The sequence below is a fragment of the Hylaeus anthracinus genome, unplaced genomic scaffold, assembly GCF_026225885.1.
Source record: "Hylaeus anthracinus isolate JK02 unplaced genomic scaffold, UHH_iyHylAnth1.0_haploid 11994, whole genome shotgun sequence".
Taxonomy (NCBI): Eukaryota; Metazoa; Arthropoda; class Insecta; order Hymenoptera; family Colletidae; genus Hylaeus; species Hylaeus anthracinus.
This window is the reverse complement of record NW_026534341.1, coordinates 2,225,600-2,248,395: the sequence shown is the minus strand read 5'-3', so window position 1 is coordinate 2,248,395 and position 22,796 is coordinate 2,225,600. Positions and strand designations below refer to the sequence as shown.

Below are 22,796 nucleotides of genomic sequence, written 5' to 3'. Positions count from 1 at the left end.
ACCCACGCCCCAACACCCGCCCCAACCCTTTTGTTTCTCTCACCTCGCGAATAAGCTCTCTCTAAATTCTCGTCTACGGCGGCTCGAGGTGTACCGATGCCTCGCGCAACCACGACACCAATATCGTAACTCTTGCGCAGCTGCGGCACGGTGGGGCTCTGGGTAAGAAAACACGAAATAACTTTGAATATATATTTCTCGATTACTCGGATTCCCGGCTCGCCAGCTTTCCAGGCGCAACGAACCCGACTGTCGGGATCCGCATCTCAGGATGACGAGTGGACGTTAGTTTTTTTTTTTTTCTTAATATTGTGGTTGATTACAATCAGGATTTTGGCGAAATTCCGGTAGGTTGTTTTATAAGTATCGCAGCTTTTTCGCTGATCGAATCGAATTATATTTGTTTGACACCTTGTTTAGTAAGGGCTCGAATGGAAAAATGATCGAGTTCATAGCAGAAATTTCAATTTAGATAAAAAATGGGGATAATTGTTGTTGAAAGTGTAATTTAAAAGAAGATTCAAATATTATTGCAAAGGTGTGTCGGCGATGATATTGCTATCGATAAACAGGTAACTAGTAGTAGCTCGAGTCCTTTATATAAAAAAAAAAGCTGCATTATTACTTCCTGTGATCACTATTATTTGAATTTTATTATTCTATTATAGTGGTCGAATTAAGGGATTTTTCTTCTACCAGAGAGTTTACTAGTTCAGTGATTACAAATGTCCTTTTATTAATAACGATCAATTATTTGAAGTACTCCATTCCGAGGCAGAAATTCAACTCAGGTAATCCAATCAGATTAAAGGTAATCGAAAATATAGTTCGTTTAATTTTGTTTGAACGAACAAAACAAATGAGCTTATTAGACATAGTACGCAACTGCACTGTCCAAACTACGTCCAATTAATTTTAAGAGCTTCACCGCTATAGTAATTCAACTCTTGACTTCTCAAGTTGGAAGCTTCACTTGTTGTTAGAGAGTCATTAACGCTAGAAAATATTTAATGTGTTAGGTGGGATAGCGATTCAGTGATTGCGTACAATAAGTACTATAGTACCAGATTGATTTGGTGAAACAGGATTTTTAGATGTCAGTTTCTAGTGATTCGCTCTATATAATTGAACTATTAATCAATATTTAAATACTGTATTTCCAATGTACAGTTTCTTGGATTCGAAGATAGCAGCCGTGATATGCGAAAGTTATATAGCGATAAGGTATTGACAGCACCAGGTGAGTACTCCTTTTACGTTTATTGCAACGATCATTACGTTATTAAGACGGGTTATTAAGACGGGTAACTGTCAGCCAGGGTTACGAAGGATAATGAAAGCGTCTCTCGATAGGAAACGGATTCATTTCACCGAGTCATTTCTGATATGTCTTAGAAAATTAATTCTAATCGATTTAAAAATTTCGATTGAAATTCTCAGTTTTTCTAAAAAAAAAAAAAAGAAACTGTACCCCGGTATAGCGTTGCTCAAGAAAATATTCGTCGCACCCTTTCACCCAACCAATCTTGCAAATTGAAATTAAAATTCAATTCTAACTTTAATATTTGTATGTACAAATTGCTTCTCATATAACACTTACAAACTTCCCTATTAATATTATTCAATATGCTCTGCTCGAGATGTTAAACCGAACCGCCTTTGAAACGCGTGATTCCATTATCACTTTGATCAATTGTTAGACACCTAAAAGCAAGGATAAGTTTTCGTCCTGCCGTGAGCGGGCTACTTTTGACAAAAGACCGGGCTACTTTTGACAAAAGACCGGGCTATGGGGCGTGACACAGTTCCTTGCGGTTAGGCATCGACCTATAACGTTTCACATCAAGCTCGAAACTTGCAGCTCGCACGAGTCAACTTGCGGTTCTGCAACTCGGTTGAACTTTACTTCGACAGCTTTAGGCAAATGCAGGCACGAGCAAGCAGCTAGAAATCCGCACAAAGGATGCGTCGTGGTACAGTTAAGAAGGAAGGGTTATCCTTTACCCTTTTAAAGTCACCCTTATCGCGACGTAGCCATTTGCGAAATTCGTTCCGCTATTTCGCGGTATTCAGTTGAAAAACGTTAAACGAAAGATTGGATTGTACACGAAAAGTTGAAGTTTTAAATTGATACGCGATTCAGATTTAATTAATAATTGGTTTGGCACTTTTATGTAAGCCTGAAGAGCATTTGGAATTATGATGATATATAATATAATAATTATATATATATATATATATATGTTATATTAAATATATTTTATATATAAATAAATATGTAGAAGTATTTGAATATTCATAATTTTGTTACTCTGAATTGTTCGATAAAATTGGATCGAAGAAGCATTCTCGATTAACTTAACCAACACGAATAATATCCAATCTGGATGCAAGCTGTGTCCTTTCGCAGAATTGCCTTCAGTCAACGTTGCAGCTAGCCTCATCATAAAATCAAATGACCCACTGACCACGGGCACTGATGCGTACCTTGCGGTTATTATCAATTCAGAGCACCAATAGTCACGGATGTTTAATCGATCGCCCGATCGATTTGCTTCTATTAAGCAAACCATCGGAACGTCAAACAAGACGATCCGACGATTGGTTTACCTTTTCTCTAAATTCCCGTCGCTAATTTACATGGACACCTTTCGGGGACTTAATTATCAGCCGATATATACGTACCATTGACCTTAATTTCAAAGTTATCCAAGAAGGGTATCGCTCATGGCAGCCATGTCAGGTCTTGATAGTAACTACATCGTGACGCGTCTCTATTCAGCTGACATTCTCGTGGATCGGATAACGTAATTTAACTTGCGGCCAGGTAATCTCCCGCCATAGTGATCTATACGACTATACACGAAATCATATCTAGCGGAAATAAATGGTTTTACAACAGAGGGCTTCGGAATTTTGTTTCCCATTGTTCTCGTCGAACGTCAAACAAATTTTAAACGAAGCATATGGAGTGGTTAAAAAGTTCAAAAATATTTTTCGTTATTGAAAAATATGTAAACGAAAACCACGCTACCATACTATCACCTCGAACCTTGCTAATCGTCTCGAAATAATGCTAAAATACTTTTGGCCGCGAAAAGCGAGATTCCAGCGCACTGTGGCCAAGACCATCCCTTCCCGCGGTTAACCAAGGTTGCCTGGAATTATCGATAGGAGAAAGAGATGAGTGAAAACTGATCGTACCGGAAGAGCACTCAAGAGAGGACAGCCGACGTTTTCTGACGGGAAACTTTAAATGGAGATTAATTTCTTTGCCCGTGGAAGGACGTCGGGATCTGACAGTAACCGATACGCCAAGGGATCGCGCGGAATGCGGTTTCGGCTTGAATCCTCGGTAGAACGGATCCTCCGAGGAATAGGATGTCCGACCTAACCTTGGCTTGTAACACGCTCAGTCCCTTGGCGTTCCCATCCCTTTAACATAACTAACTTACAACCCATGGAGGGTCCCTTGAATCTACCACGAGTTGCGCAACTACGTCGTCCGCGATGATACTGATCTCCAACAGGAATCCTGAGGCTCCCTTGATCCATGTTTCATAATTGAGTTAACTAAGTTCTTTCGTTGTAGAGAATTCATACGACTATTTGTTTAATAACAATTAGAGTCAAAGATTTTAAACCTGACGACACTTTAGATTTATTTTATATCGTGTGCACGTATTCAGGAACGATTTTTGACGTATATCAAGAATAAACCTCATCAGGAGATTAGTGTTTTCTTTAATCGTTGCTACTAATTAACAAAAATTACTTTGAATTGAGTCGCGAACTGCACCGGAGAGCTTATTCTGTCGATAAATTAAAATACTCTGCCGGTAACATAATGCGCTCTGTCGATAATGGCCGGTAGTATAGAACTCTAGGTAGTTGTTGCGAACAGAGTAACCTACACTACCGATCGTGTGCTCTACATTACCAAGCCCTATTGGCAGAGAGCGCCACATTACCGACAGAATATATATATACATACATTTACGCACATCCCGCCTCAGAATCGACTTCGTTCCGAATCACTTCTATCAAATTTCTCTTCAAGATGGAACGCCGCGGGGTAGAAGACACCGTTCCATTCGCGCAATAATGTCAGGCGTCTGTAATCCTCGCCAATACGTTGGCGCACGGTACGTGCAACCCCGTGCAACCCCGTGCAACGCGAATGCATGTTCTCCCTATAATGTCGCGCGGGATATTCGCGTGGCGAACGTCCTGTGATCCCCCGTATAGATGGCTCGATGGATATTCAACGGAAACGTTACATGAATATTTAACGTGAGCTCGGTAACACCGCGACCCGATATAATATATGGAATTATAACAGAAATTTCGGGGGTTGTTGAGAAGGGGCAGAGGGGCGCTAATAAATAGCAGCGAGTGCAACCGCCGCGATACGTGATGGTACTTCGAACGAGGTTCGGTTTCCGCGTTATTAAAACTCGGTGGAAGCGGCTGACAAATGGAAGTGTTGGGAACGATGTTCTTATAAAGTCGTCGACGTTGTAGGACATCGAAGTGATAAATTTCTAACGAGAGGGAGATTGTTCTGAAATGGGTTGGAGAATAAAGCATTTCTGTTTGTTTGAATGTTTACGATTTTTGCGTAAGTATGAGTGCTTTAAGCTCTAAGTCATGGCAGCTGGTGCACAGAAAGCGTGGGGTGTTTTGTCGATAGGGTACAATATTCTGTTAATAATACAGTGGTCTCAATCGATAAGAGTCGGTAGTATAGAACTCTAACTAGTCGTTATCAACAGAGTGATCTGTTTTACTGAATGAGTGTCCTACGTTACCGTGTCCTATTAGCAGAGAACACTGCATTACCGACAAAATACTTCTTTTCGTCAACTACAAACTGTCTTTCATTGCTTGATTTGTCCTTCTTACTCTAGCAAACAAATCCAGATGCATATTTACTTAAGTTCCACATAAACGTAAAAATTATTTCATGTAATTATTTCCACTATTCTACGAACTAAAAACAACTGCACATCGTATTAAATATTCCTCAGTTATTCAATTAAATAGGTCCTATTTTTTTCTAACGTATATAAGTTACAATGAATAACATTTAATACAGAACAAACGGACAAATTACGGAGTGGGGCGCGCTGGTAACAAGTGCGACTGCGTCAAACGTGCCTGAACATGGGGCAAGTTTCTCGTCATTAAAACTCGCGATAACTCGGCGAACAAACAGCATCGCAAACAATTAGCGAGTCCGGTGGCGAATCGCGAAATATTCGGTTAAGTATAATCTGGAGAAAGCGGTGTTTTAAAAGTTTCGTCGGGTTCCCCGAGCGACTTCTACCCTGGACCTCGCCGTTTTAATGAGACTGTTTATAACTGTGCTTAACTTCGTAAACAGATTGCTGTCCCAACGACGGTTTCTATGTGGATTTCTCCGATGTTTTCGCATCTGTTTACACGTCGTGCTCGCTTTAATGCACCAAAGGCACTGCTTAAACCTGGAATCAGAGGGTTATAGCTCGGTCCACAGGGTAGCTACAGTACTTTCTTACGGAAAATTTATCTTAAATAAAACTTACATTAATCTTGTGACATTGAGTCGTTATTAGAAGTAGTAGATTATAATTTTCTGGATCTTATTCGAGAGTTTGTGGGCTTATTAGACAGGCTACATTAGGAGATATTGTCTTAGATGTGCAATTTTTAAGTGAAAACTTTCGGCTGTTATCCTCTTCATTACTTATCGCTACCAATGCGCATATTGGATTGGATCCATTTATTTAAGAATTATATATTACATTTTTGTAAAATTTCATCGTGTTATTTAATTATTGGCAAAAGTCCAGGAAACTAATAGCAAACCTAGGTGCCTTAGAACCCAACGTACGCAACCCCGTCAAAGCAATCCTTTCAGTTGCTTCGGAGACTGGTTTTTCATGGTATATCCTCCGCCTAGCATCCTTTTCACGGATTGACCGTGACCACTATTGGTGGTTACTGCGGCCAACCACGAGTCCTGCGACGCGACCATTGGCAAAGAAGTCATTCCTCCTATAACCACTCTCGGATCGAGTCTCCTTTGAAGAAATTGAATATCAAACACGTCCCTTTCGGTGGCAACTTGGACTTCACGGTAATCAAGAGGGTCTGATTAGGTTCGGTCTTCTACATTAATCAGAGTAGTTGCCTCGAGGAAGTCGACCAATTTCGACACTTCCGTTGGCTTCGCTCGCTTCTCGAAGGACTCCATCGACAGATTTAAGGAACTCGAATTTTAGATGTTTAGAATCTATCGTGACTCGAAGCTTGATACGTTTAGTTCAGTCAGAGATATATATAGAAGCTTATTAAAAGATCATTACAAAGTGGATGGAACGATTTACTACGTATATCCTGGATAAAGATAGGAATAAGAGGAGAGGATAATAAATAGAGAAAGTGGAAGATCGAAATCGTAAAAATAAAAGGAGACGATAAATACGTAATACGTAGATAGGTAAATAGGAAACAGGAGAGGAGATTCTAAATTAACCTAGAATCATGTACAATCGAACAATTTAAAGAGTACCGTGCAAATATTTTACAGAATCCTCTTAGAAGTAATAAAAATGTTTCCTCTTCTTTCCCGTACCTTCGCCCAAAGATACGACTCGCCTCCATTGCATAATTCAGGCTTTGGAGTCCACGACGAACGGTGGCCTAATTCTCCAACTTAAAGCAAGTGTACAATTTTGCGATTTTTGCACCGATTACGGGTCTCCTTCGTTCGAAACGAGGCCGATGATGCGCCGCCGTTAAGACCGCGGCCATTGTCCCCGGTATTTGTGGGTCGCCGTTTAATTTGCGTATCGCGAAACGTACAAATTTTCTCGTACCTCTATAATGCACATTTTAATGCAGACACCGCGGTGTTTTCTGAACCAGTTACCCCTGATAAGCCTCACGGACAAACAGAGATTTACATATCGCGATAGCGCGACGGTGTTCTTGTTTTTGGGACTGGCTTTTCGGCGGGCGGGATAGTCGTTCGATTAAAATTTTCATCCCGCGCGCGCAGTTTTCGGAATTTCGCTCGGCCGTAGCGCAAACATGGTCGATCCAGCGAATTTGCATCCGTGAATTTGAAACAACGGAAAACGGGAATTTTCCGTGCGGTGTCTTTGCTGGAAATTCCTGTCGTTGTTTAAGGGAAACGCTTCAGTTTTATTATTTATATCCACCGTTCGTGCGGAGTATTTGCAGTTTATATTTTCTAAAATTCTCTGAAAGATTTTGAGAATATTTGTATCGATTACGTAGAAGAACATGAACTTTATTTTTGATGAAGAGCGTCATTTATCCGGTTATCTTTATGGTTTTGAATTTCTTTTAACGCAATGTGATACGTTTGTTCACATATCCGTTACACTTTCTATCATCAGAAATTTTTAATAATTTCTCATTAGCTTCTTAACTACCGATGCATGAAATATTATTAAACATTCGTGCTCGGTAGAGAAATTTTATACGCTCGCGAAAAAAAAAACGGAACTTTTTCTTCGCTCGGTTCGAAATTTTAATTATTTTTTTTTTTTTTTGTCGACCTTTCAATTGCAACTGGCAAAACATTTCTGATAAAATACGTTAATTAAAATGTCTTCGCTGGATAACGAATTTTAAATAATACTCCACGTTCCGCGATTATTACCAAATATCGTTCAATGGACGAATTTTCCTGTTTTTCTGATCTCTTTACCGAAATAAATATACATATTTTTTTTTTTTTTTTTTTTTTTTACGAAATGGACGCTATTGTATCCCGTCGCGATATTCGTCACGAGTCCAAGGTTTATCCGACTGCGCGTTCGGAATCCGTTGACCGGGATTAGACGGAAACCCATAGATTAGTAAATAATTTATTTCGCCAAGTAATTTAACTTTTCTAATTGATCGTCGCCGGGCGTCCCCGTCTCCCCATTCCGTCTGTAATTTCGCGGAATGGGCGAGGCTTTCCGAAGGCCGCCCATCGAAGGGATGCTGGGGTGGTGCGAGAGGGAAGGCTTAGAAGCTGGAACGTCGAAGGGCGCGGGGTGAAAGACCGAGCCAGTTTCCGTATGAAATATCCTCCTTCCAAGCCACGACGAAGCACCACTTTGTGGATCAGACTTTCCAGACGAATTTCACCGGGATAGATGGGCACGGCGGGTGAGTGGGCGGTGGGGGGTTGGGGGTGTTCGAGTGCAGAGGGCAGGAATTGGAAGCAGGAGTCGGAGGGAGGGGAAGAGAATAGGTACCTCGTCTAAACGAGATTTCTCATTCCCAGCTAATTCGAGAGACTTCACCCTGGAACGAGTTCTATGATTCATCGCTGGGGGTCCTCGAGGATTCGCAAAAATGGTTCCCAGTCCATTCCGATAAGATTTTCTTCCCAATGTACCTGTGAACATTCGCTTTTTTCTCGAGTGTTTTTACACCCTCGTCGTTAAGTTTGTCGCGATCTTATTTTACAGCTCGCATTTCGTTTACGATCGATATAAATATTGCGTGTGTTTATTTATAACCACGTTAGATATGGAATATGTTATTCGACTGGAGGCGAAGCTCGTAAAGACGTGCAATTTTATTTTTAATCGTAAGTGGAATATACATGTATACCAGCAACGTTATTTTCCTGGAAATGAAATTTATTTTTCATACTACATACTTTTATTTGTAGCTAAGACGAACTTCAAAGACGTTATGACATTTTGGGTTAAACTTATGGGCACGTGGACTGGTTATTTTCATTCGTAATTACGGTAAATATCAAAGACGTCATTCCACTCTAACAATAAATAGAACTCGAGACAACGTGGAATCTTATCTCAACATATCGACGTATTTTTATTCATAAATGTGTCAAATATTGTGAGTTTCAGTCACGTGCAATTTTATTTTTAAATTACACGTTTTTAATCTCAATGATGACAGACACCGGAAACATTCTATCATACATGTAGCGCGTGACCACATATAATTTCATTTTTAAACTGGGTATTTTTATTTATGACGAGGACAAAATTTAAAAACACCCACTCTAAGTAAAACATATGACCGCATTAACATTTATTTTTAAATTAAATATTTTTATTCTCAACGTAGAGAAACATTTTGAAAACGTTAATTCGCCTCGCGTGAAACTTGCGACCGGGTGAAATTTTATTTTTAGAGTACGAACTTTTTATTTTTAACTAACTGCATCCCGCGGTTTCACCCGCGTGGAATACCAACGTTGCAATCCTTTCTTATTCCTTGTATGCATCGTGAAGGAAACCTCTGTGCAAAATTTCAGCTTTCTAGGTTCAACGGTTTAATTAGCTACTTTGAATTGAGCGGCGAGGTGCACAAGAGACGGGCTGCAGTCTGTCGATAAATTAAAATACTCTGCCAGTAACATAGTGCATTCTGTCGATAATGACCGGTAGTACAGAACTCTAAGTAGTTGTTAGGAATAGAGTAACCTACACTACCGATCTCTGTTGGCAAAGAGCGCCACATTACCGACAGAATATATATATATATATATACATTTACATGAAACATGAGACAACATTAAAGTTATTTAGGTACTATAATTATGTATATTTCTTACATTAATATTTCAAGCATTTCTGAATTCATTCAAACTTGAAGTAATCCGACATAAAATTCTGCCAACCTCTATAATTTATTGCACTGTGTATATTTACATAGTACAACTAAATACAGGTATAAATCATTCCATTTGTAACAAACGTCCATTTCCAATTTCAATCACGAACTAATAATAAATAATCACACCTGGTTCGACTTTTACACGCGATTATTACAAATCGGACTTCCTTTGCAATTCACGTCCACAACAAAATTCTGTGAAAGCGCAACATCGCGATATCGTTAACGTTAATTTTAATTAGCCGCCCCACAGTTTCCTTATTTAATTAAAAATACGTAAATCTATACCCGCGCAACACATCGACAGGACAAAAGTAGATTTCAATGGCCGGTGACAGGTACGAGATGGAAATAGAGACAAAGGGGTGGAAAAACCTCTTTGGTGCGCCATTTTTCTTCTAATTAACAAGGTAAGCAATTAATAAGCGTTTCGAGGGAGATAACGAGCTCATTAGAAAAAGCGACAGGAGTATCCGCGTTAACTGACTCGTTCTCGAGTTTCACGCTTCCACGGCAATCGCCTTCTTCCTTATCTTCGTTTTCTTAACTTCCAAAGGACTCTACCAAACCGCGATTCTTCGTCCTCGTATTCCCGATGCGCCGAAAATAGGAGAACAGTTCGAATCGGTCTCTTTGTTCGGTATCTTCCTCTTCCATTTCTAAATCGATCAGTTTCGTTGCGAACCACTTGCGAGAAAAACTTTTCCAGCCCGGTTTTCCATTCTATCGAAGACGCGAATCTACTCGTATTTCTGACGAAACTTCAAGTGCAATTGTACACTTCAAAGTAGTTGAAATGTGATTCGTATTTTAAGTTCCAGTGTTGCCACGTTTGTGTAATTCTTGTATCGTTTGAATCGTTGTATCCTTTCTAGTTGAGAATATACTACATATTTTCCTTTCTTTTCCGTTCTTTGTTTCTTATTGTATCTTATATTCTTGTGGCATTGTTGAAGCAATTCGTCGTCTGAAAACGAGTCGTCTGAAATCGCATGTGTACCGAATAAAATAAACATAACTCGTGCACTCGCTAATATAAATAATCCTCGATTTTTTACAATACTTGGAAGGTAGCACAGAAAGTCTGTCGAAAAATGAATACAAAGGGCCCACGATGACGTTCAGTAAAACAGCGTCTCTCATGAAATCGATACAGAGCGGTCTGTAATAACTTGCGCTGACAGTGTTTGATATTCTCTTAGGTGCTTCGTCTCGCTAACTCTTCTCGGTGGATCGTATCATCGAAGCAATTTTCTTGGGCACACCTTTGAGTCATCTAGAGAAAGAAAGGTAGATAAGAAAGAAACGTTAGCGTATTAAACAGTAAAAGTAATTTCATGTAACAATTGCAGATTTTAAGATTTCGTACAAAAATTATATATATAATACGATAACGGACTTTAAATAGTCCGCAGCATATTCAGCAATGAACACAAGCATTTCGTAAAATAATTTTTGATAATGCGATTTGTAAGGATAATTGAATTTTAAATTAATTACATGATCTATCATCTAATTCTCAAGGCATCATTGAACTAAAACATTTTATTTAAGATACGTTGAAATATTAAATTATTTTTTATTCTTTATTTAAAGTTGTCACCCAGCTAAGAATGTTTATTTAGAAATACACAAGTTTATTGAACTAAATAGCCAACGAAGCATGCTGGTCCGAACGATGTAAATCAGATCGACCGAATTTTGAACTTTCTTACGAACACAGGAGAATATTGCTCGCTTCGCGAAAGCAGTAAAAGTCGGTCTAACGTGGAACCATAACAAGAAATAGCTGTGTGGGTTCCTTGGGACAATATTGTCCCGTGGAAAGTTTCGCCATGGTGTCGCCCACGAGCGTAATGAATAAGTCAACCGAGGAAAGAAAAGGTCGAAATGCAAACTGCAAGTTTCGTGCCTTAGCATTTAGCATCCCCCTAGGAATACATTAAGATTCATTTATCGCTCGTGTTACGTTGTTCCTGACCAAACCTCGTGATACCCGGACAACTTTACCAGAAATGGAAGTGTAATTCTTATTTTAAATTAAGATGGCGCGGATAGGACAGTATCAAGGGAATGCGCGTCAAGGATAAATTGAAATATTCGCGAAAAGGTGCCGGTGGCATTTCTGCGATATTTCAAAGCTTCGAATTGTTAAAAATTATTTATCCTATTTACGAGGCTCTTTAAATTATATTATCTTCAAAATATGACGTGTCTTTGAATCAGTGTTTCCTAACTATTTTCGTATTATGTCCCACCTCTTCTCATTCTTACAAAATATACATCACGTGCAACTTAACGACTGCGTTAATACAAACAAAAAATAAAATAATGTTAAACACTCAGCAAAATCTGAAGCTTCTAAAAATAAAGAAAGTCTAAAAAAAGAAATTAAAGTCTGAATGGATTCGAAAGTCTGATGGGTTCTAAATACAAACCTCTGTTAAGAAGTAGTTCAAACAGATTGTCCATTGCCTGAAAACGATAAACGTCCTTCGCAGCAGCAACAGTCGCAGATGCAACGTTCGGTATGCCTCAAGCAGGATTTTCAAAGTATTAAAATCCCGATAGCTCAAAGCAACGTGGCTACATTTAAAATCGAGTTCCGTCATGAGGTCAGATACGCCTTCTGAATAATGCAGTGCGCGTCTTGCCACTATGAATCCACATCAAACAAAACGGGTCCTCGCGCGGTCGCTCAGTTTTCTTTCCAAGCATTCTTCGTTTCTCTTTCGAGCGTCACGCCACGAACGACACCGTAAAAACGTGTCGCGCGTTCTGTCGCCTTTTTTATCGACGGAACAGATGTTGGATAATTCGTCGAGGTGTTAGGAGGAACCGTAAACATTTTTTTTTACTCGAGTGTGCTAACCTGGAAACATGACGCTGACAACTGCGGAGGCGTATTTCTGTCAGAGTGCGCATGACCTGAAACTCTACAAAATTCAGCATTCGAAATATGTTTAGGGAGAAATTATTGGACTTATCGAATTCATATTCTGTACGAACGTTTATTGATGTTTCGTTAGGTAATTTTGTTCAGGTTGAGAAATCGATTTTGTAGAAACTATTGAAGTCCACATTCGACTCGCTTGGAACTTCAAAGAGTCGTGTAACGTTTGAGATTTTTTGGAGAAAGAACTAATCGACATGTCAGATTCAAATTCTATATAAACGTTTGTTTGTGTTTTGTCTAGCTACGGGAATAATTTTCACGCGTTCGAAAGATCGATTTTGTTGAAATTATTTATTGTTAAAGAGAGTGCGTGGGAAAAGACGTCGGTCCATATTTTCAGTATATCTTTGATCTTGAAGGTGGGGATGGTTTCGGTGCATTTACGGGAGAGAAATTTGTGCATTCGTGGAGACTTTGCTGTGTATTCTGTTAAACGGAAATGTAAATTTGATTTATTTAACGATCCACTAGATAATTAATTAATACATTAATATTCGGACACATCGTCATCAAATTACGACTTTGTTCAACGAAATACATATCTAAAATAGTTTAAGAGCACCGTTCCAACAGCATCGTCACGAACGATTCCGATCGTCCGTCTGATCACATCCACCGTCCGACTACTTAAAAAGCGTATCCAATATCACCGTGCTCCGTTACCCCGTACCGACCACGTACAGCGACCGTGCGCGAACTATCTTCGTAAATCGTTCCTTGGACTACAAATACTCCAACACAGCGATACGACACTCGCAATTTCGGGACCAGCGTTACATCTCGTACCAGCTTCCGCGTATCTTACCCAGACATTCCCCCCCTGCGCAGGATCCGTGCCAATTCGTCGAATAAATAAAGTCCCGCCCACCGTCGGCGCGGTTTGTCGCGGTTAAACATGTTCACGTTCAGCTCCAGACGACTCCCGCGAGTTCTAGCGAGACACTCGAGGCAACCCCCAGCTCCCATCGCGTAACGAAACATCTCGATTCCAGCGTAGACGCCGGTGAGAGGCGGCGCCAAACCGGATGAAAAACTTCCGAAATTCCCGACGGCGGCCACTCGACACACGCAAATACATTTTGTCAACATTTTCATCTCGCCATCCGCCCACCTGCTTTCCTCGCGAGTCGACGATTTCTTCTTTTCTCCACCCCCCACCCCCCACCCCCCCCCACCCCCAGAAATCTCTACGTTTCGTTTTTCTCTAATTTCTTTCTTTCGTCTCGAGCGGGAAAGCGAGACGGGAGCGACGACGAGACGGGAGTTCCCCGCGAAATACGATTTAACCATCCGGGCGACCAGCAGGGGAGGGTGGGGTGGAGGGGGGGGGGCTAGTTCCCCCTCGAATTTCTCGATTCCGAAAACGGCGTTACGTAAATCACTCAGCCGCGTCCGCTGCAGGTATAGCGCTCGGTTCCGCTTCGAAATTGAAGTAAAAATTCCACGAGAACACGGGACACGTGATTATTTAAGCCATCGTGCATGATGAATGGACCGGACGGCCCCACGGACGCGGAGCAGAGAAATTTTGGATTCCGTAAGCGACGCGACGGGTCGCCGACGCTGTCCGCTCGCGGCCATTCTTCTCCGGGACGTCGAGGGATCTCGGCCTTCCTTCCGTTTCTCTCTTTTCCACGGTTATTCGTTCAGAAGTAACGGCAACGGCCACGGAGTGACGTATTAAGAGCCGCCTGTCTCGTTTGTTTCAGATCCTGCCGCCGTGGAAGGCCGCCGACTCCGAGAGCATATCCTTCAAAATACGTACCAACGAGCCCAACGGATTGATCATGTACAGCCGCAGCGGGGCGCACAGCAGGGTATGTCCTTTCACTTCGTTTATGGTCTTTCTCTCTTCGATAGGGGAGTGGTGAACCAACTGGTGGTAATTGACTTGACCCTATGTGACACGTGACAGGAAGCCTGCCGGGCACATTTGTACCGACCATGTTTGATTCTTTTTTTTTTTTGTTTTTTTTTTTTTTATTTATTTATTTACATTAATATCTCCTCAACGAAGCCCCATCCGACATTTTTGCAAAGGAAATTGTTGTTCGGAATCGTCTCAGATACCCCCTCATTTCCGGCTCCTCCCCGACTTTTGGGACACCCTGTAGAGCGATATGAAATTGTTTCGAACATGATTACAAAGCGTGATACACGTTTATGTGTTTGGGGAATCATGAAGCTCGGGTTATGTGGATGTATGGTTTCACACTTCTGTTGTAATAACGAGTACATGGATTAATATGAGAAAAATATTTGTTTTATATCAAACATTGTTTTATTTCGAGAGAAATGTAGATAACAATCCTTTTTGTAAAGATTATATTTTATTGCTTTTTGCAATTCAGAGAAATGTCACAAATGAAATTGTGAAACGACAAGTGTGACGAATGAAATTCATTTATAAGAATCCTAGAAGAATGGAATCATAAGAATCCTAGAAGAATGGAATCATAAGAATTCTCAATTTCGCATAAACAATCTTCTTTCACTTCGGTTTTGTCTTAAATGATACCATTAAGCCGTGTACATTTCTACAAAGTCGGTTATAATTTTCGTAGCACAAGATACACGCAAATAAAATGACTAAACATTTAAAATCGAGAAAAATGTACAACGGTCACTATAACTGAATTTTTGTCACCCCCAAAAAATGCGCAGCGGTTATCACAAAGCGGAACGGTTCGCGGGGCTGTTTCGTTTTCCGAAAGTGTTTCATCCGATTACTGGTCCACGGACGCGCGTCGATCGTTTCGATTAGTCGCTGATCGAAACGGTTTCGCGTTAATCCCATTAAAAGCCACCCCGATAAATCGGTCGAGGCGAATAATCAGAAAGAGATTGCACAGTGGATAGGGAAAAGGAAAAGAGGGAAACCGATTGACAACGAAACTAGCGGATGCGAAACGCGATATCGAAAACAAGAGCGCGCGGGAGGGGGGGGGGGGAATAGCGAAACGAAGACAGAAAAATAGCGTGTCAGAAACGATGCTGGAAAAAAGAAGACGATATGTCGCAGCACTCGAATCGATATGTCGAGCAGTGGATAGGACAAGTGACAGGAAATAGGTAGGTGTGTTCTGAGTTCTGGGTTCTCGCTGAAAAAAAAAAAAAAATGATCCTAATTTTACAGCGAGCAATTTTTAAAATTTCATTCCGAATCTCGTTTATAGAACGGAACATGATGACATTAACGTAGGAAATATTTTTAAATATTTCGAAAAATCGTTGTTAATTATTCAGTAAATTTTATCGTGTAGAAATGTTGTTATTCGTGTATGAATTATCGAGTATTTACATAACAAGTTCGAAAAAGTCATTTCTGCCATATTTAAAAAAAAAGAAAGGAAACAAATATTTTAATCGAGGTGTACAACTTTCTGCAACAAATATTTTGTTCTGCTATTCCTGTCTACTAATGCTTTTAACAGTTTTTCGTCAAATAGAAAACAAGATGAAACTGTCTATCTTAATTTCTATTTTAATATTTTTTACAACGTATTGCAATTACTTATCTATATTTTTTATAGACACATTGCTCACAATATATCTCTATTACCAAAGGTTGTTCGTTTAAGCGCCCCATTTAATTACAAAATCGAGTCAAAATGCGAACGAACCTACAGATACTTATTATTCGCGACACTGTAATTTAAACAAACTGTACTCCACTAAAGCACGAATAACAAAGCAAAGAGCAGAGCTTTCCAAGCACCTGATAATTAATCTCGCCGAAACGTAAATCGACCAAACAAACGATTAACAACAGAAATTAAAGTAGATTCCTAAAGCAGATCCGGCGATCGCCGCGGCGGAGTTTCTGGGCCGCGTGAACGTCGGATGACGAGTAAATGCGTTTTCGCCACTCGAGTCGCTTTTTGTTTCCAGCTCGCAGTTATCACGATTCAACAATACCGCCGCGTAATTCCCACGGTTATATTTCAACGTGAAAGCAAAGGGAATGTTAAAATCGCGAATAATAATAAAACGCCGCGTGCCGCGAAACGGCGCGAATTAAATCGAAAAGTTGCGAAAACCGGGCCCTCGTTAAATCCTGGACTTGTTGCAACGCGGATACCGAGATTTCGTGCGGTTTGCTCATTAGCAGAATCACTGGATCCCCCTGAATAAATGCTTCCCAGGCTCGCGGTCGTATCTGCGGCCTGTTTTATAAATACATTCGTTAATATGTCCCTATTAATTGCGAGATGCAGGTACTCGTTGAAACATTCGTCCACGCTGTGTAATTTGCGTACTCGAACCATTTTAAGGGATAAATTTAGAACGAATATCACTTTAATAGTATTAAATTCGTACAAACTTTGTTGACATATTTTAGAAATTTTCACGATATTCAAATATACAGGGTGTCCCAAAAGTCGGGGAGGAGCCGAAAACGGGGCCGCTCCAACGGTCTACGCGCGCTCTGATTGGTCGGGGTTTTCGCTTAATATCTCCTTAACGAAGCCCCATCCGACATTTTTGCAAAGGAAATTGTTGTTCGGAATCGTCTCAGCTACCCCCCATTTCCGACTCCTCCTCGACTTTTGGGACACCCTGCATAACAATAATAACATTTGATATACAACGTTGTCTATTTAAAAATGTTAAATGTTTCACTTAATGTCATATCTCTTTCCTTATTCAGCGTAACATTTTATGTTGAATATTATTCATTGCGTATTATTTAATGATACACGTAACATAGTTCAGGATGTCTCGAATAACCTGTTTTAATAATTTATTATATTCCGAGGACTAACGATGGATTCGTTATGTTTTTGCAGCAAGATCTGTTCGCGTTCGAAATTTTTCGCGGTCACCTGTATCTTCACGTCGATCTTGGAAGCGGTCCAGTGAGAGTGAAATCCTCGAAGAACCGAGTCGATGATGCCACCTGGCACGACGTGGCGTTTAGGCGAGCCGGAAGAGACGGACGCGTCACTGTTGACGGCAGGACGGACGAATTTCGCACACCGGGTGAGTAAATTAAATCCTTCCTATTCTTTGGAAATATTTCTTGCGAACATTCGCAACTAACGTAGGCAAGTTTTAATTTATTTTTAAATCGACCACGAAAAATAATAGGGAACGTATTTACGAGTACACTTTGTCTCGCGTCCGATTTCTTTTCAACTTACCGTCACGTTTCGTGTCTTCTCCATTTATTCTTTTGTTTTTTTTTTTTTTTTTTTTTCTTAATCCCACCCGTCACGTTCCCCGCGATACATGGCCGTTTACCATTTAAACGACGAAGATGGAAAAATTGCGCGAGGTCGAGGGGCAAGCCACTCATAATTCAGAGTTACACACTCGAGGACACTTATCTGCAGGTGCAGCTAACCGTTTCGTGCGTGGAACGTAATAAATCTTCCTCTCCTCTATTTTTAATACATTCCTGTAGTTTTATTGCCACTTAGGTCCTTCGCTGTCTCGTCCATTTTGTGCTCGACACGATAAAACCTCGTGTAATATGCATTTTATCGCCCATTGAATGTTGGGAGTAATCCACGATTATTGCTTGACGGTATATGATTGAAGAATGGCGAATTAATAAACAACTGCGGAACCCAATCTTCGTTATATTTTTGTTTTTCGAGTTTTACTGTATTTGCGACCGAACAAAGTGATATATATGAGCCATTCCACGCTAAATCGGACGGTTAAAAAATTTTTTTTTTTGATTCTCACGAGAGGCTTCCTGGTAAATTTTGAGATTTTTTTTAGAGTATCACTTTTCTACTAAAATTTTTCAAATTTCCTTCTCTGGGAACTGTACACTCGACTTTAGCTATTGAAAACTATTCGCGATCTCCTCGGGAGTCCGTGAAGTCAATCGAAACTGTACGCGGGCAATCTTGAACTTATTTACAAGTTTTGGAAATTGATGCCAGAAGAGAACGGAAACGAGATGGGGTAAATAAAAGCACGGGAGGGGGTTGGTCTAGATTACGGTACGCGGGATCGCGGTTTTATTAAACCGATAAATAAACAGAAAACGCGGAGTCCCCGATGGCGGATGCTTCATCGATTTCGTTGTCCAGATTCAGGGATTCTCAACGGAGATAGTGTAGGTTACCTCTGGACCAATGGGAAAAGAGCATAAGAGACAGTCTTTAACCGTCTGTTATGTGAATTTTATTTTATCTTTCAAAGGAGAAATTATTTCTTCGTTATTTACGCATGTAGAAATTAAATGATGTAGGTCGAAGACCTGGAAGTCACAGAATAGTCGTAGAGATAAAAATTTGGCGGTAAAGTGTGGAAAATTTGGTTTAAATTTTTTTACGTACTTACGTACTTACGTACTTACGGGTCTAAATAATGTTGGGCTTGAAGAACTTTTGATCACCAATGTCTTGCTAATAAACGAGGCTCTCATGCAATAATCTACCCTACTATCATTTAAAAAGTTAGATATGCTTAATCCAAGATATTAGGGTCTAATACTGTAGTGTCCGCGCCTCCCATACCCAACAATAAGGAGTCAAATAAAAACACGTAGGTAAAGCGGTTGACTGTGGATCCGAGGATCGTGGCTTCGTATCCCCGTGCCTTATTTTTCGTTTAGACTCCTACAATACTATCAACAATATCAATAATAATATCTTCATTATTTCTTCATACAATATTTCAATCGAAAGTGTCGAAAGTCCCAGTATCAATGGTCCAATTTAATTAATTTAATCCTAATCGGTATCTTATTGTCTTTCTATGTTTTACCCTAATTTCCCTTATTGCGTCATACACCACTATTTTTACCAACGAATAGCAATCATAAAAGATAGCAAAAGCAACTAAGCAAAAATGGTCGAGGGTGACTGGCCCGGATCAAATAATGGCGGCCGAATTCGCAACAGAAATCACATTTTCGTTCGTTCTTCCTATTTTCGCCGTGTTCTTTTCGGATTCTGTTCTACTTCCGGTTCACGCTGGCGTCCACGTGCCCCGCGTGTCGATCTCGCGACATTAAATTCTAACGTCGGACGATTTCCGACGGCGCCTTTTACGGCGCTGGTCATTTACGATACTTCGATTTACGATCACTTGGAAAATACTCGTATCGTGAATTTTATATGTTTGACACCTTATTTTATTATAGACCCACTGGTCATCGACGTCCGTACAGCGAGTCGCAGAAGTATTTGTCCTTCGTTTCCTGTTTACTTGAAACTGTTGATGTTCACTCGGGCAAATTTTACAGGGTTCTCGTCGATGGAAACGTTCATTGTACTGTCATTTTAAAAATTCAATTTTTCTTTATACGATTTCGATTTACACGATTTATAATTTGAAGTTCATAATTGGTTGGACTTTCCAGGGTAGCTAATGTATCACAATTATTATTGTATACTACACAAATGCATTTTCTTCCATCTTCAAAAACGAACGAGCTATTTACGTGACCTGTTTCAAATCCGGCATAAGTTTATACATTTTATTCGTATTATTAATTACAACATCAGTTTTAAAGTATTCTTACTTAAAGTCAATTTATTTATGTAAAGTATTTAAGGTTCTAAAGTCCAATTTTACCATTGCTCTATAAATGTAGCTTCATCGCAATTTATATTAATCTCAAACCAACATTTTTAATCTCACGTGTCCCTATCGTCAACGTTCCCGCAAAAAAAAAAAGTTTCCAACTTCGTCCGAATCGTGTGCGTACACCGGCCTCTGTTAAAACTTTCGCTTATCCGTTCGTGGTCGGCCGAATTACACGGCCAGTTAATTTGACTGCGAAACTTGCCTTTGAAATCCAAACCTTCAACGATTTCCGCCTCGAAACCGTGCTCCACCGCCTCGGCCCGAGCGAGCTCGCGCAAATTCTTGGAGTGTGAACGTTTCCTGCGGACCAACTGCGTCCTTAACACGTAAAAAGCTTGACGCAAGCTTGGCCCGACTCCCTGCAATCCGATCCCACGAAAAATGAAAAGGTTTTCTCGTAGGTACGCTAGTCGTTGCTGAACAATTCGTTGTTTACCCTTCGATTTACTTCAATTTATTTATTATTATTTTATTTCAACGGAAGCAACTCAATTTTCAATCTATTTAGTTTATTTTTATTAATCAATGTATTTACGTCACTATTTTTAATCGATGTATTTACATATCGATATCTCTCTACAATGAAAGCAATTTTATTTTTTTATCGTTTCTTCTATCCTTGGAAACGTTTACAGCAATAAATTATTTATGAATTCTATATTAATCATGCGTATGTGATTAATGATACTAAAAATTAATTGAAATATCAAACTATATATTAATCATGTATTCGTATATTAAAGATGTATTATTTATAGATTCTTTAAATGTGAATTATAATACCAGAATGGCATTCTAGTAAGTGTACCTGTGACTACCTGTTCTATATTTTTTCGTCCGCAGAAAAAGGGCACAGTCAGTCGACCGACGGCAAACATTGTTACAGTGGCATTATCCTGGCAATCGATCGGAGCCACCGCGCGCGGATCTCGCATAAATTTGTACACCGTCCACGATATTTCGCCGCGGAGCGAATTACGCGCCAAAGCACACCGCACCAGCGAGGTGGTCTGTTTCTGGCTAGATCAGCGGATTTTGGGATAAATCTGAAGCAATTATACGAACCCGTTTGGTTCACGTTTGTCGGTCGGCTCGCTGGGAGCTTCTTCCCCTTTGATACGGAATAATCCAGAATGCCAACACTGGAATATCCCTATTACCTTTTTTAAACACAACAGTGTTAGTAGATGGCCTTTTTCAATAATTACAAGTAAACAGTAACGCTAGTAGATGCTTCATTTTTCTTGTAACTGGCGCTTGTCAAAGATACTAAGGGACGCTATAAAAAATGTTACATTTTTATACAGGAACTTGACATCGAATAAAACGACGGCCAATTGTTTAAGGAAATTATTCAATGGAAATTATATTACAATATCAGAAATATATATATATATATACATAGACATAAAAAAGAAATATATTTCGTGAGGTATTTTAGCAATTGTAAACGGCCAATGACAAAATTAAGGAATTATTCTGTCCGTGGAGTATTCAAATTAATGAAACAAATAATAATGTAATTATTCAAAATTAGTAGCTCACTGAATCAGTAAATTTGAAATAATTTCCGTATAAAAAGTTAAGACTATCAATTGTCCATATAAAAGCAGCACATTTCCTTATCTTATCAATGTGGATATTTCCTTCCTAAGTTTCCTTTCAACATTTAATACTCTAAATCTACCACACTGTTATCGAACATTAGGAACGTAATTTTCAGCCAATACAAAAATATTAAATAAAACAAATCGATGTAATTTAATTTATCTCTTTTAAATAACTGAAGCGTCCTCTCTGAAATTATTATTTTTCGATATAATTTACGATATTAAAATACTCGCGTGTAAAATACCAATGCGTTCTCATAATTGCGTTACAAATGCTACGTTTCCGAATTGTTTGAAGATTTCGCGCGCTATTTTGTCGAATTTAGACGGAAATGTTCAACCGCGAAACGTATCGCATATTAAATTGCCGCGGTCTCGTGCGCATTATGATACTGCAGATCCATGTAAATAAGCGTCACGTGCAGAGCCACGATGCACCGGGAGCACAGTATTCGCGCATCGTCGGAAATGCTCCCGGCGTGATCAGCAATTTTCGAAGTAAACGCCCATTTTCCGGAGCCCGCTTTAATAATTGCTGATACACCGGTTTACCACAATTTGTACGATTGCGTGACAACGTAACGATCGAATTCCGCGCGTATAACGAGCCCCTTCGACCAGTTAATCGTTGATCAATTAATTACGAACACCGAGGAGAAATGCTAATTTTGTTGTGGAAGCCGCTAGGCACCGAAAACTATCTGACTAGCTCACGTAATTGAATATTTAACTGGGAGATATTTAACCTGTAAAAGAAATTTATTAATAAAAGAAGGATGGTTTAAAAACGAGAAAATATGGCCATATCTTCATCAATTGAACAAAATTGACAAAAGCTTGAAATATAGAGATAATTAAATAAAGTATGATATTATTACGTTTCTCTTAAGTTCTCTTTAGTATGATAATATAATTCTCAATCATTCGTGGGTATCTGGTATAATAACATGGAAAGTTACAAATAACCTTGACAATTTTGAGGATTAAAAGGAGTTTTTAAACATTTCTAATTCAATTTC

General features: G+C 39.6%; 1 protein-coding gene across 5 annotated transcripts in view; it reads left to right on the top strand.

Moving 5' to 3' along the window:
* The window catches only part of LOC128888722 (neurexin-1), a 400,486-nt gene that overhangs the window by 276,953 nt on the left and 100,737 nt on the right, over positions 1 to 22,796 (top strand). For all 5 annotated transcript variants that reach the window (XM_054145807.1, XM_054145804.1, XM_054145806.1 and 2 more), the window contains 2 exons: positions 14,326 to 14,433; positions 17,407 to 17,599. In XM_054145807.1, coding sequence (XP_054001782.1) covers positions 14,326 to 14,433; positions 17,407 to 17,599 — 301 coding nt within the window. The remainder of the gene's footprint in view (positions 1 to 14,325; positions 14,434 to 17,406; positions 17,600 to 22,796) is intronic.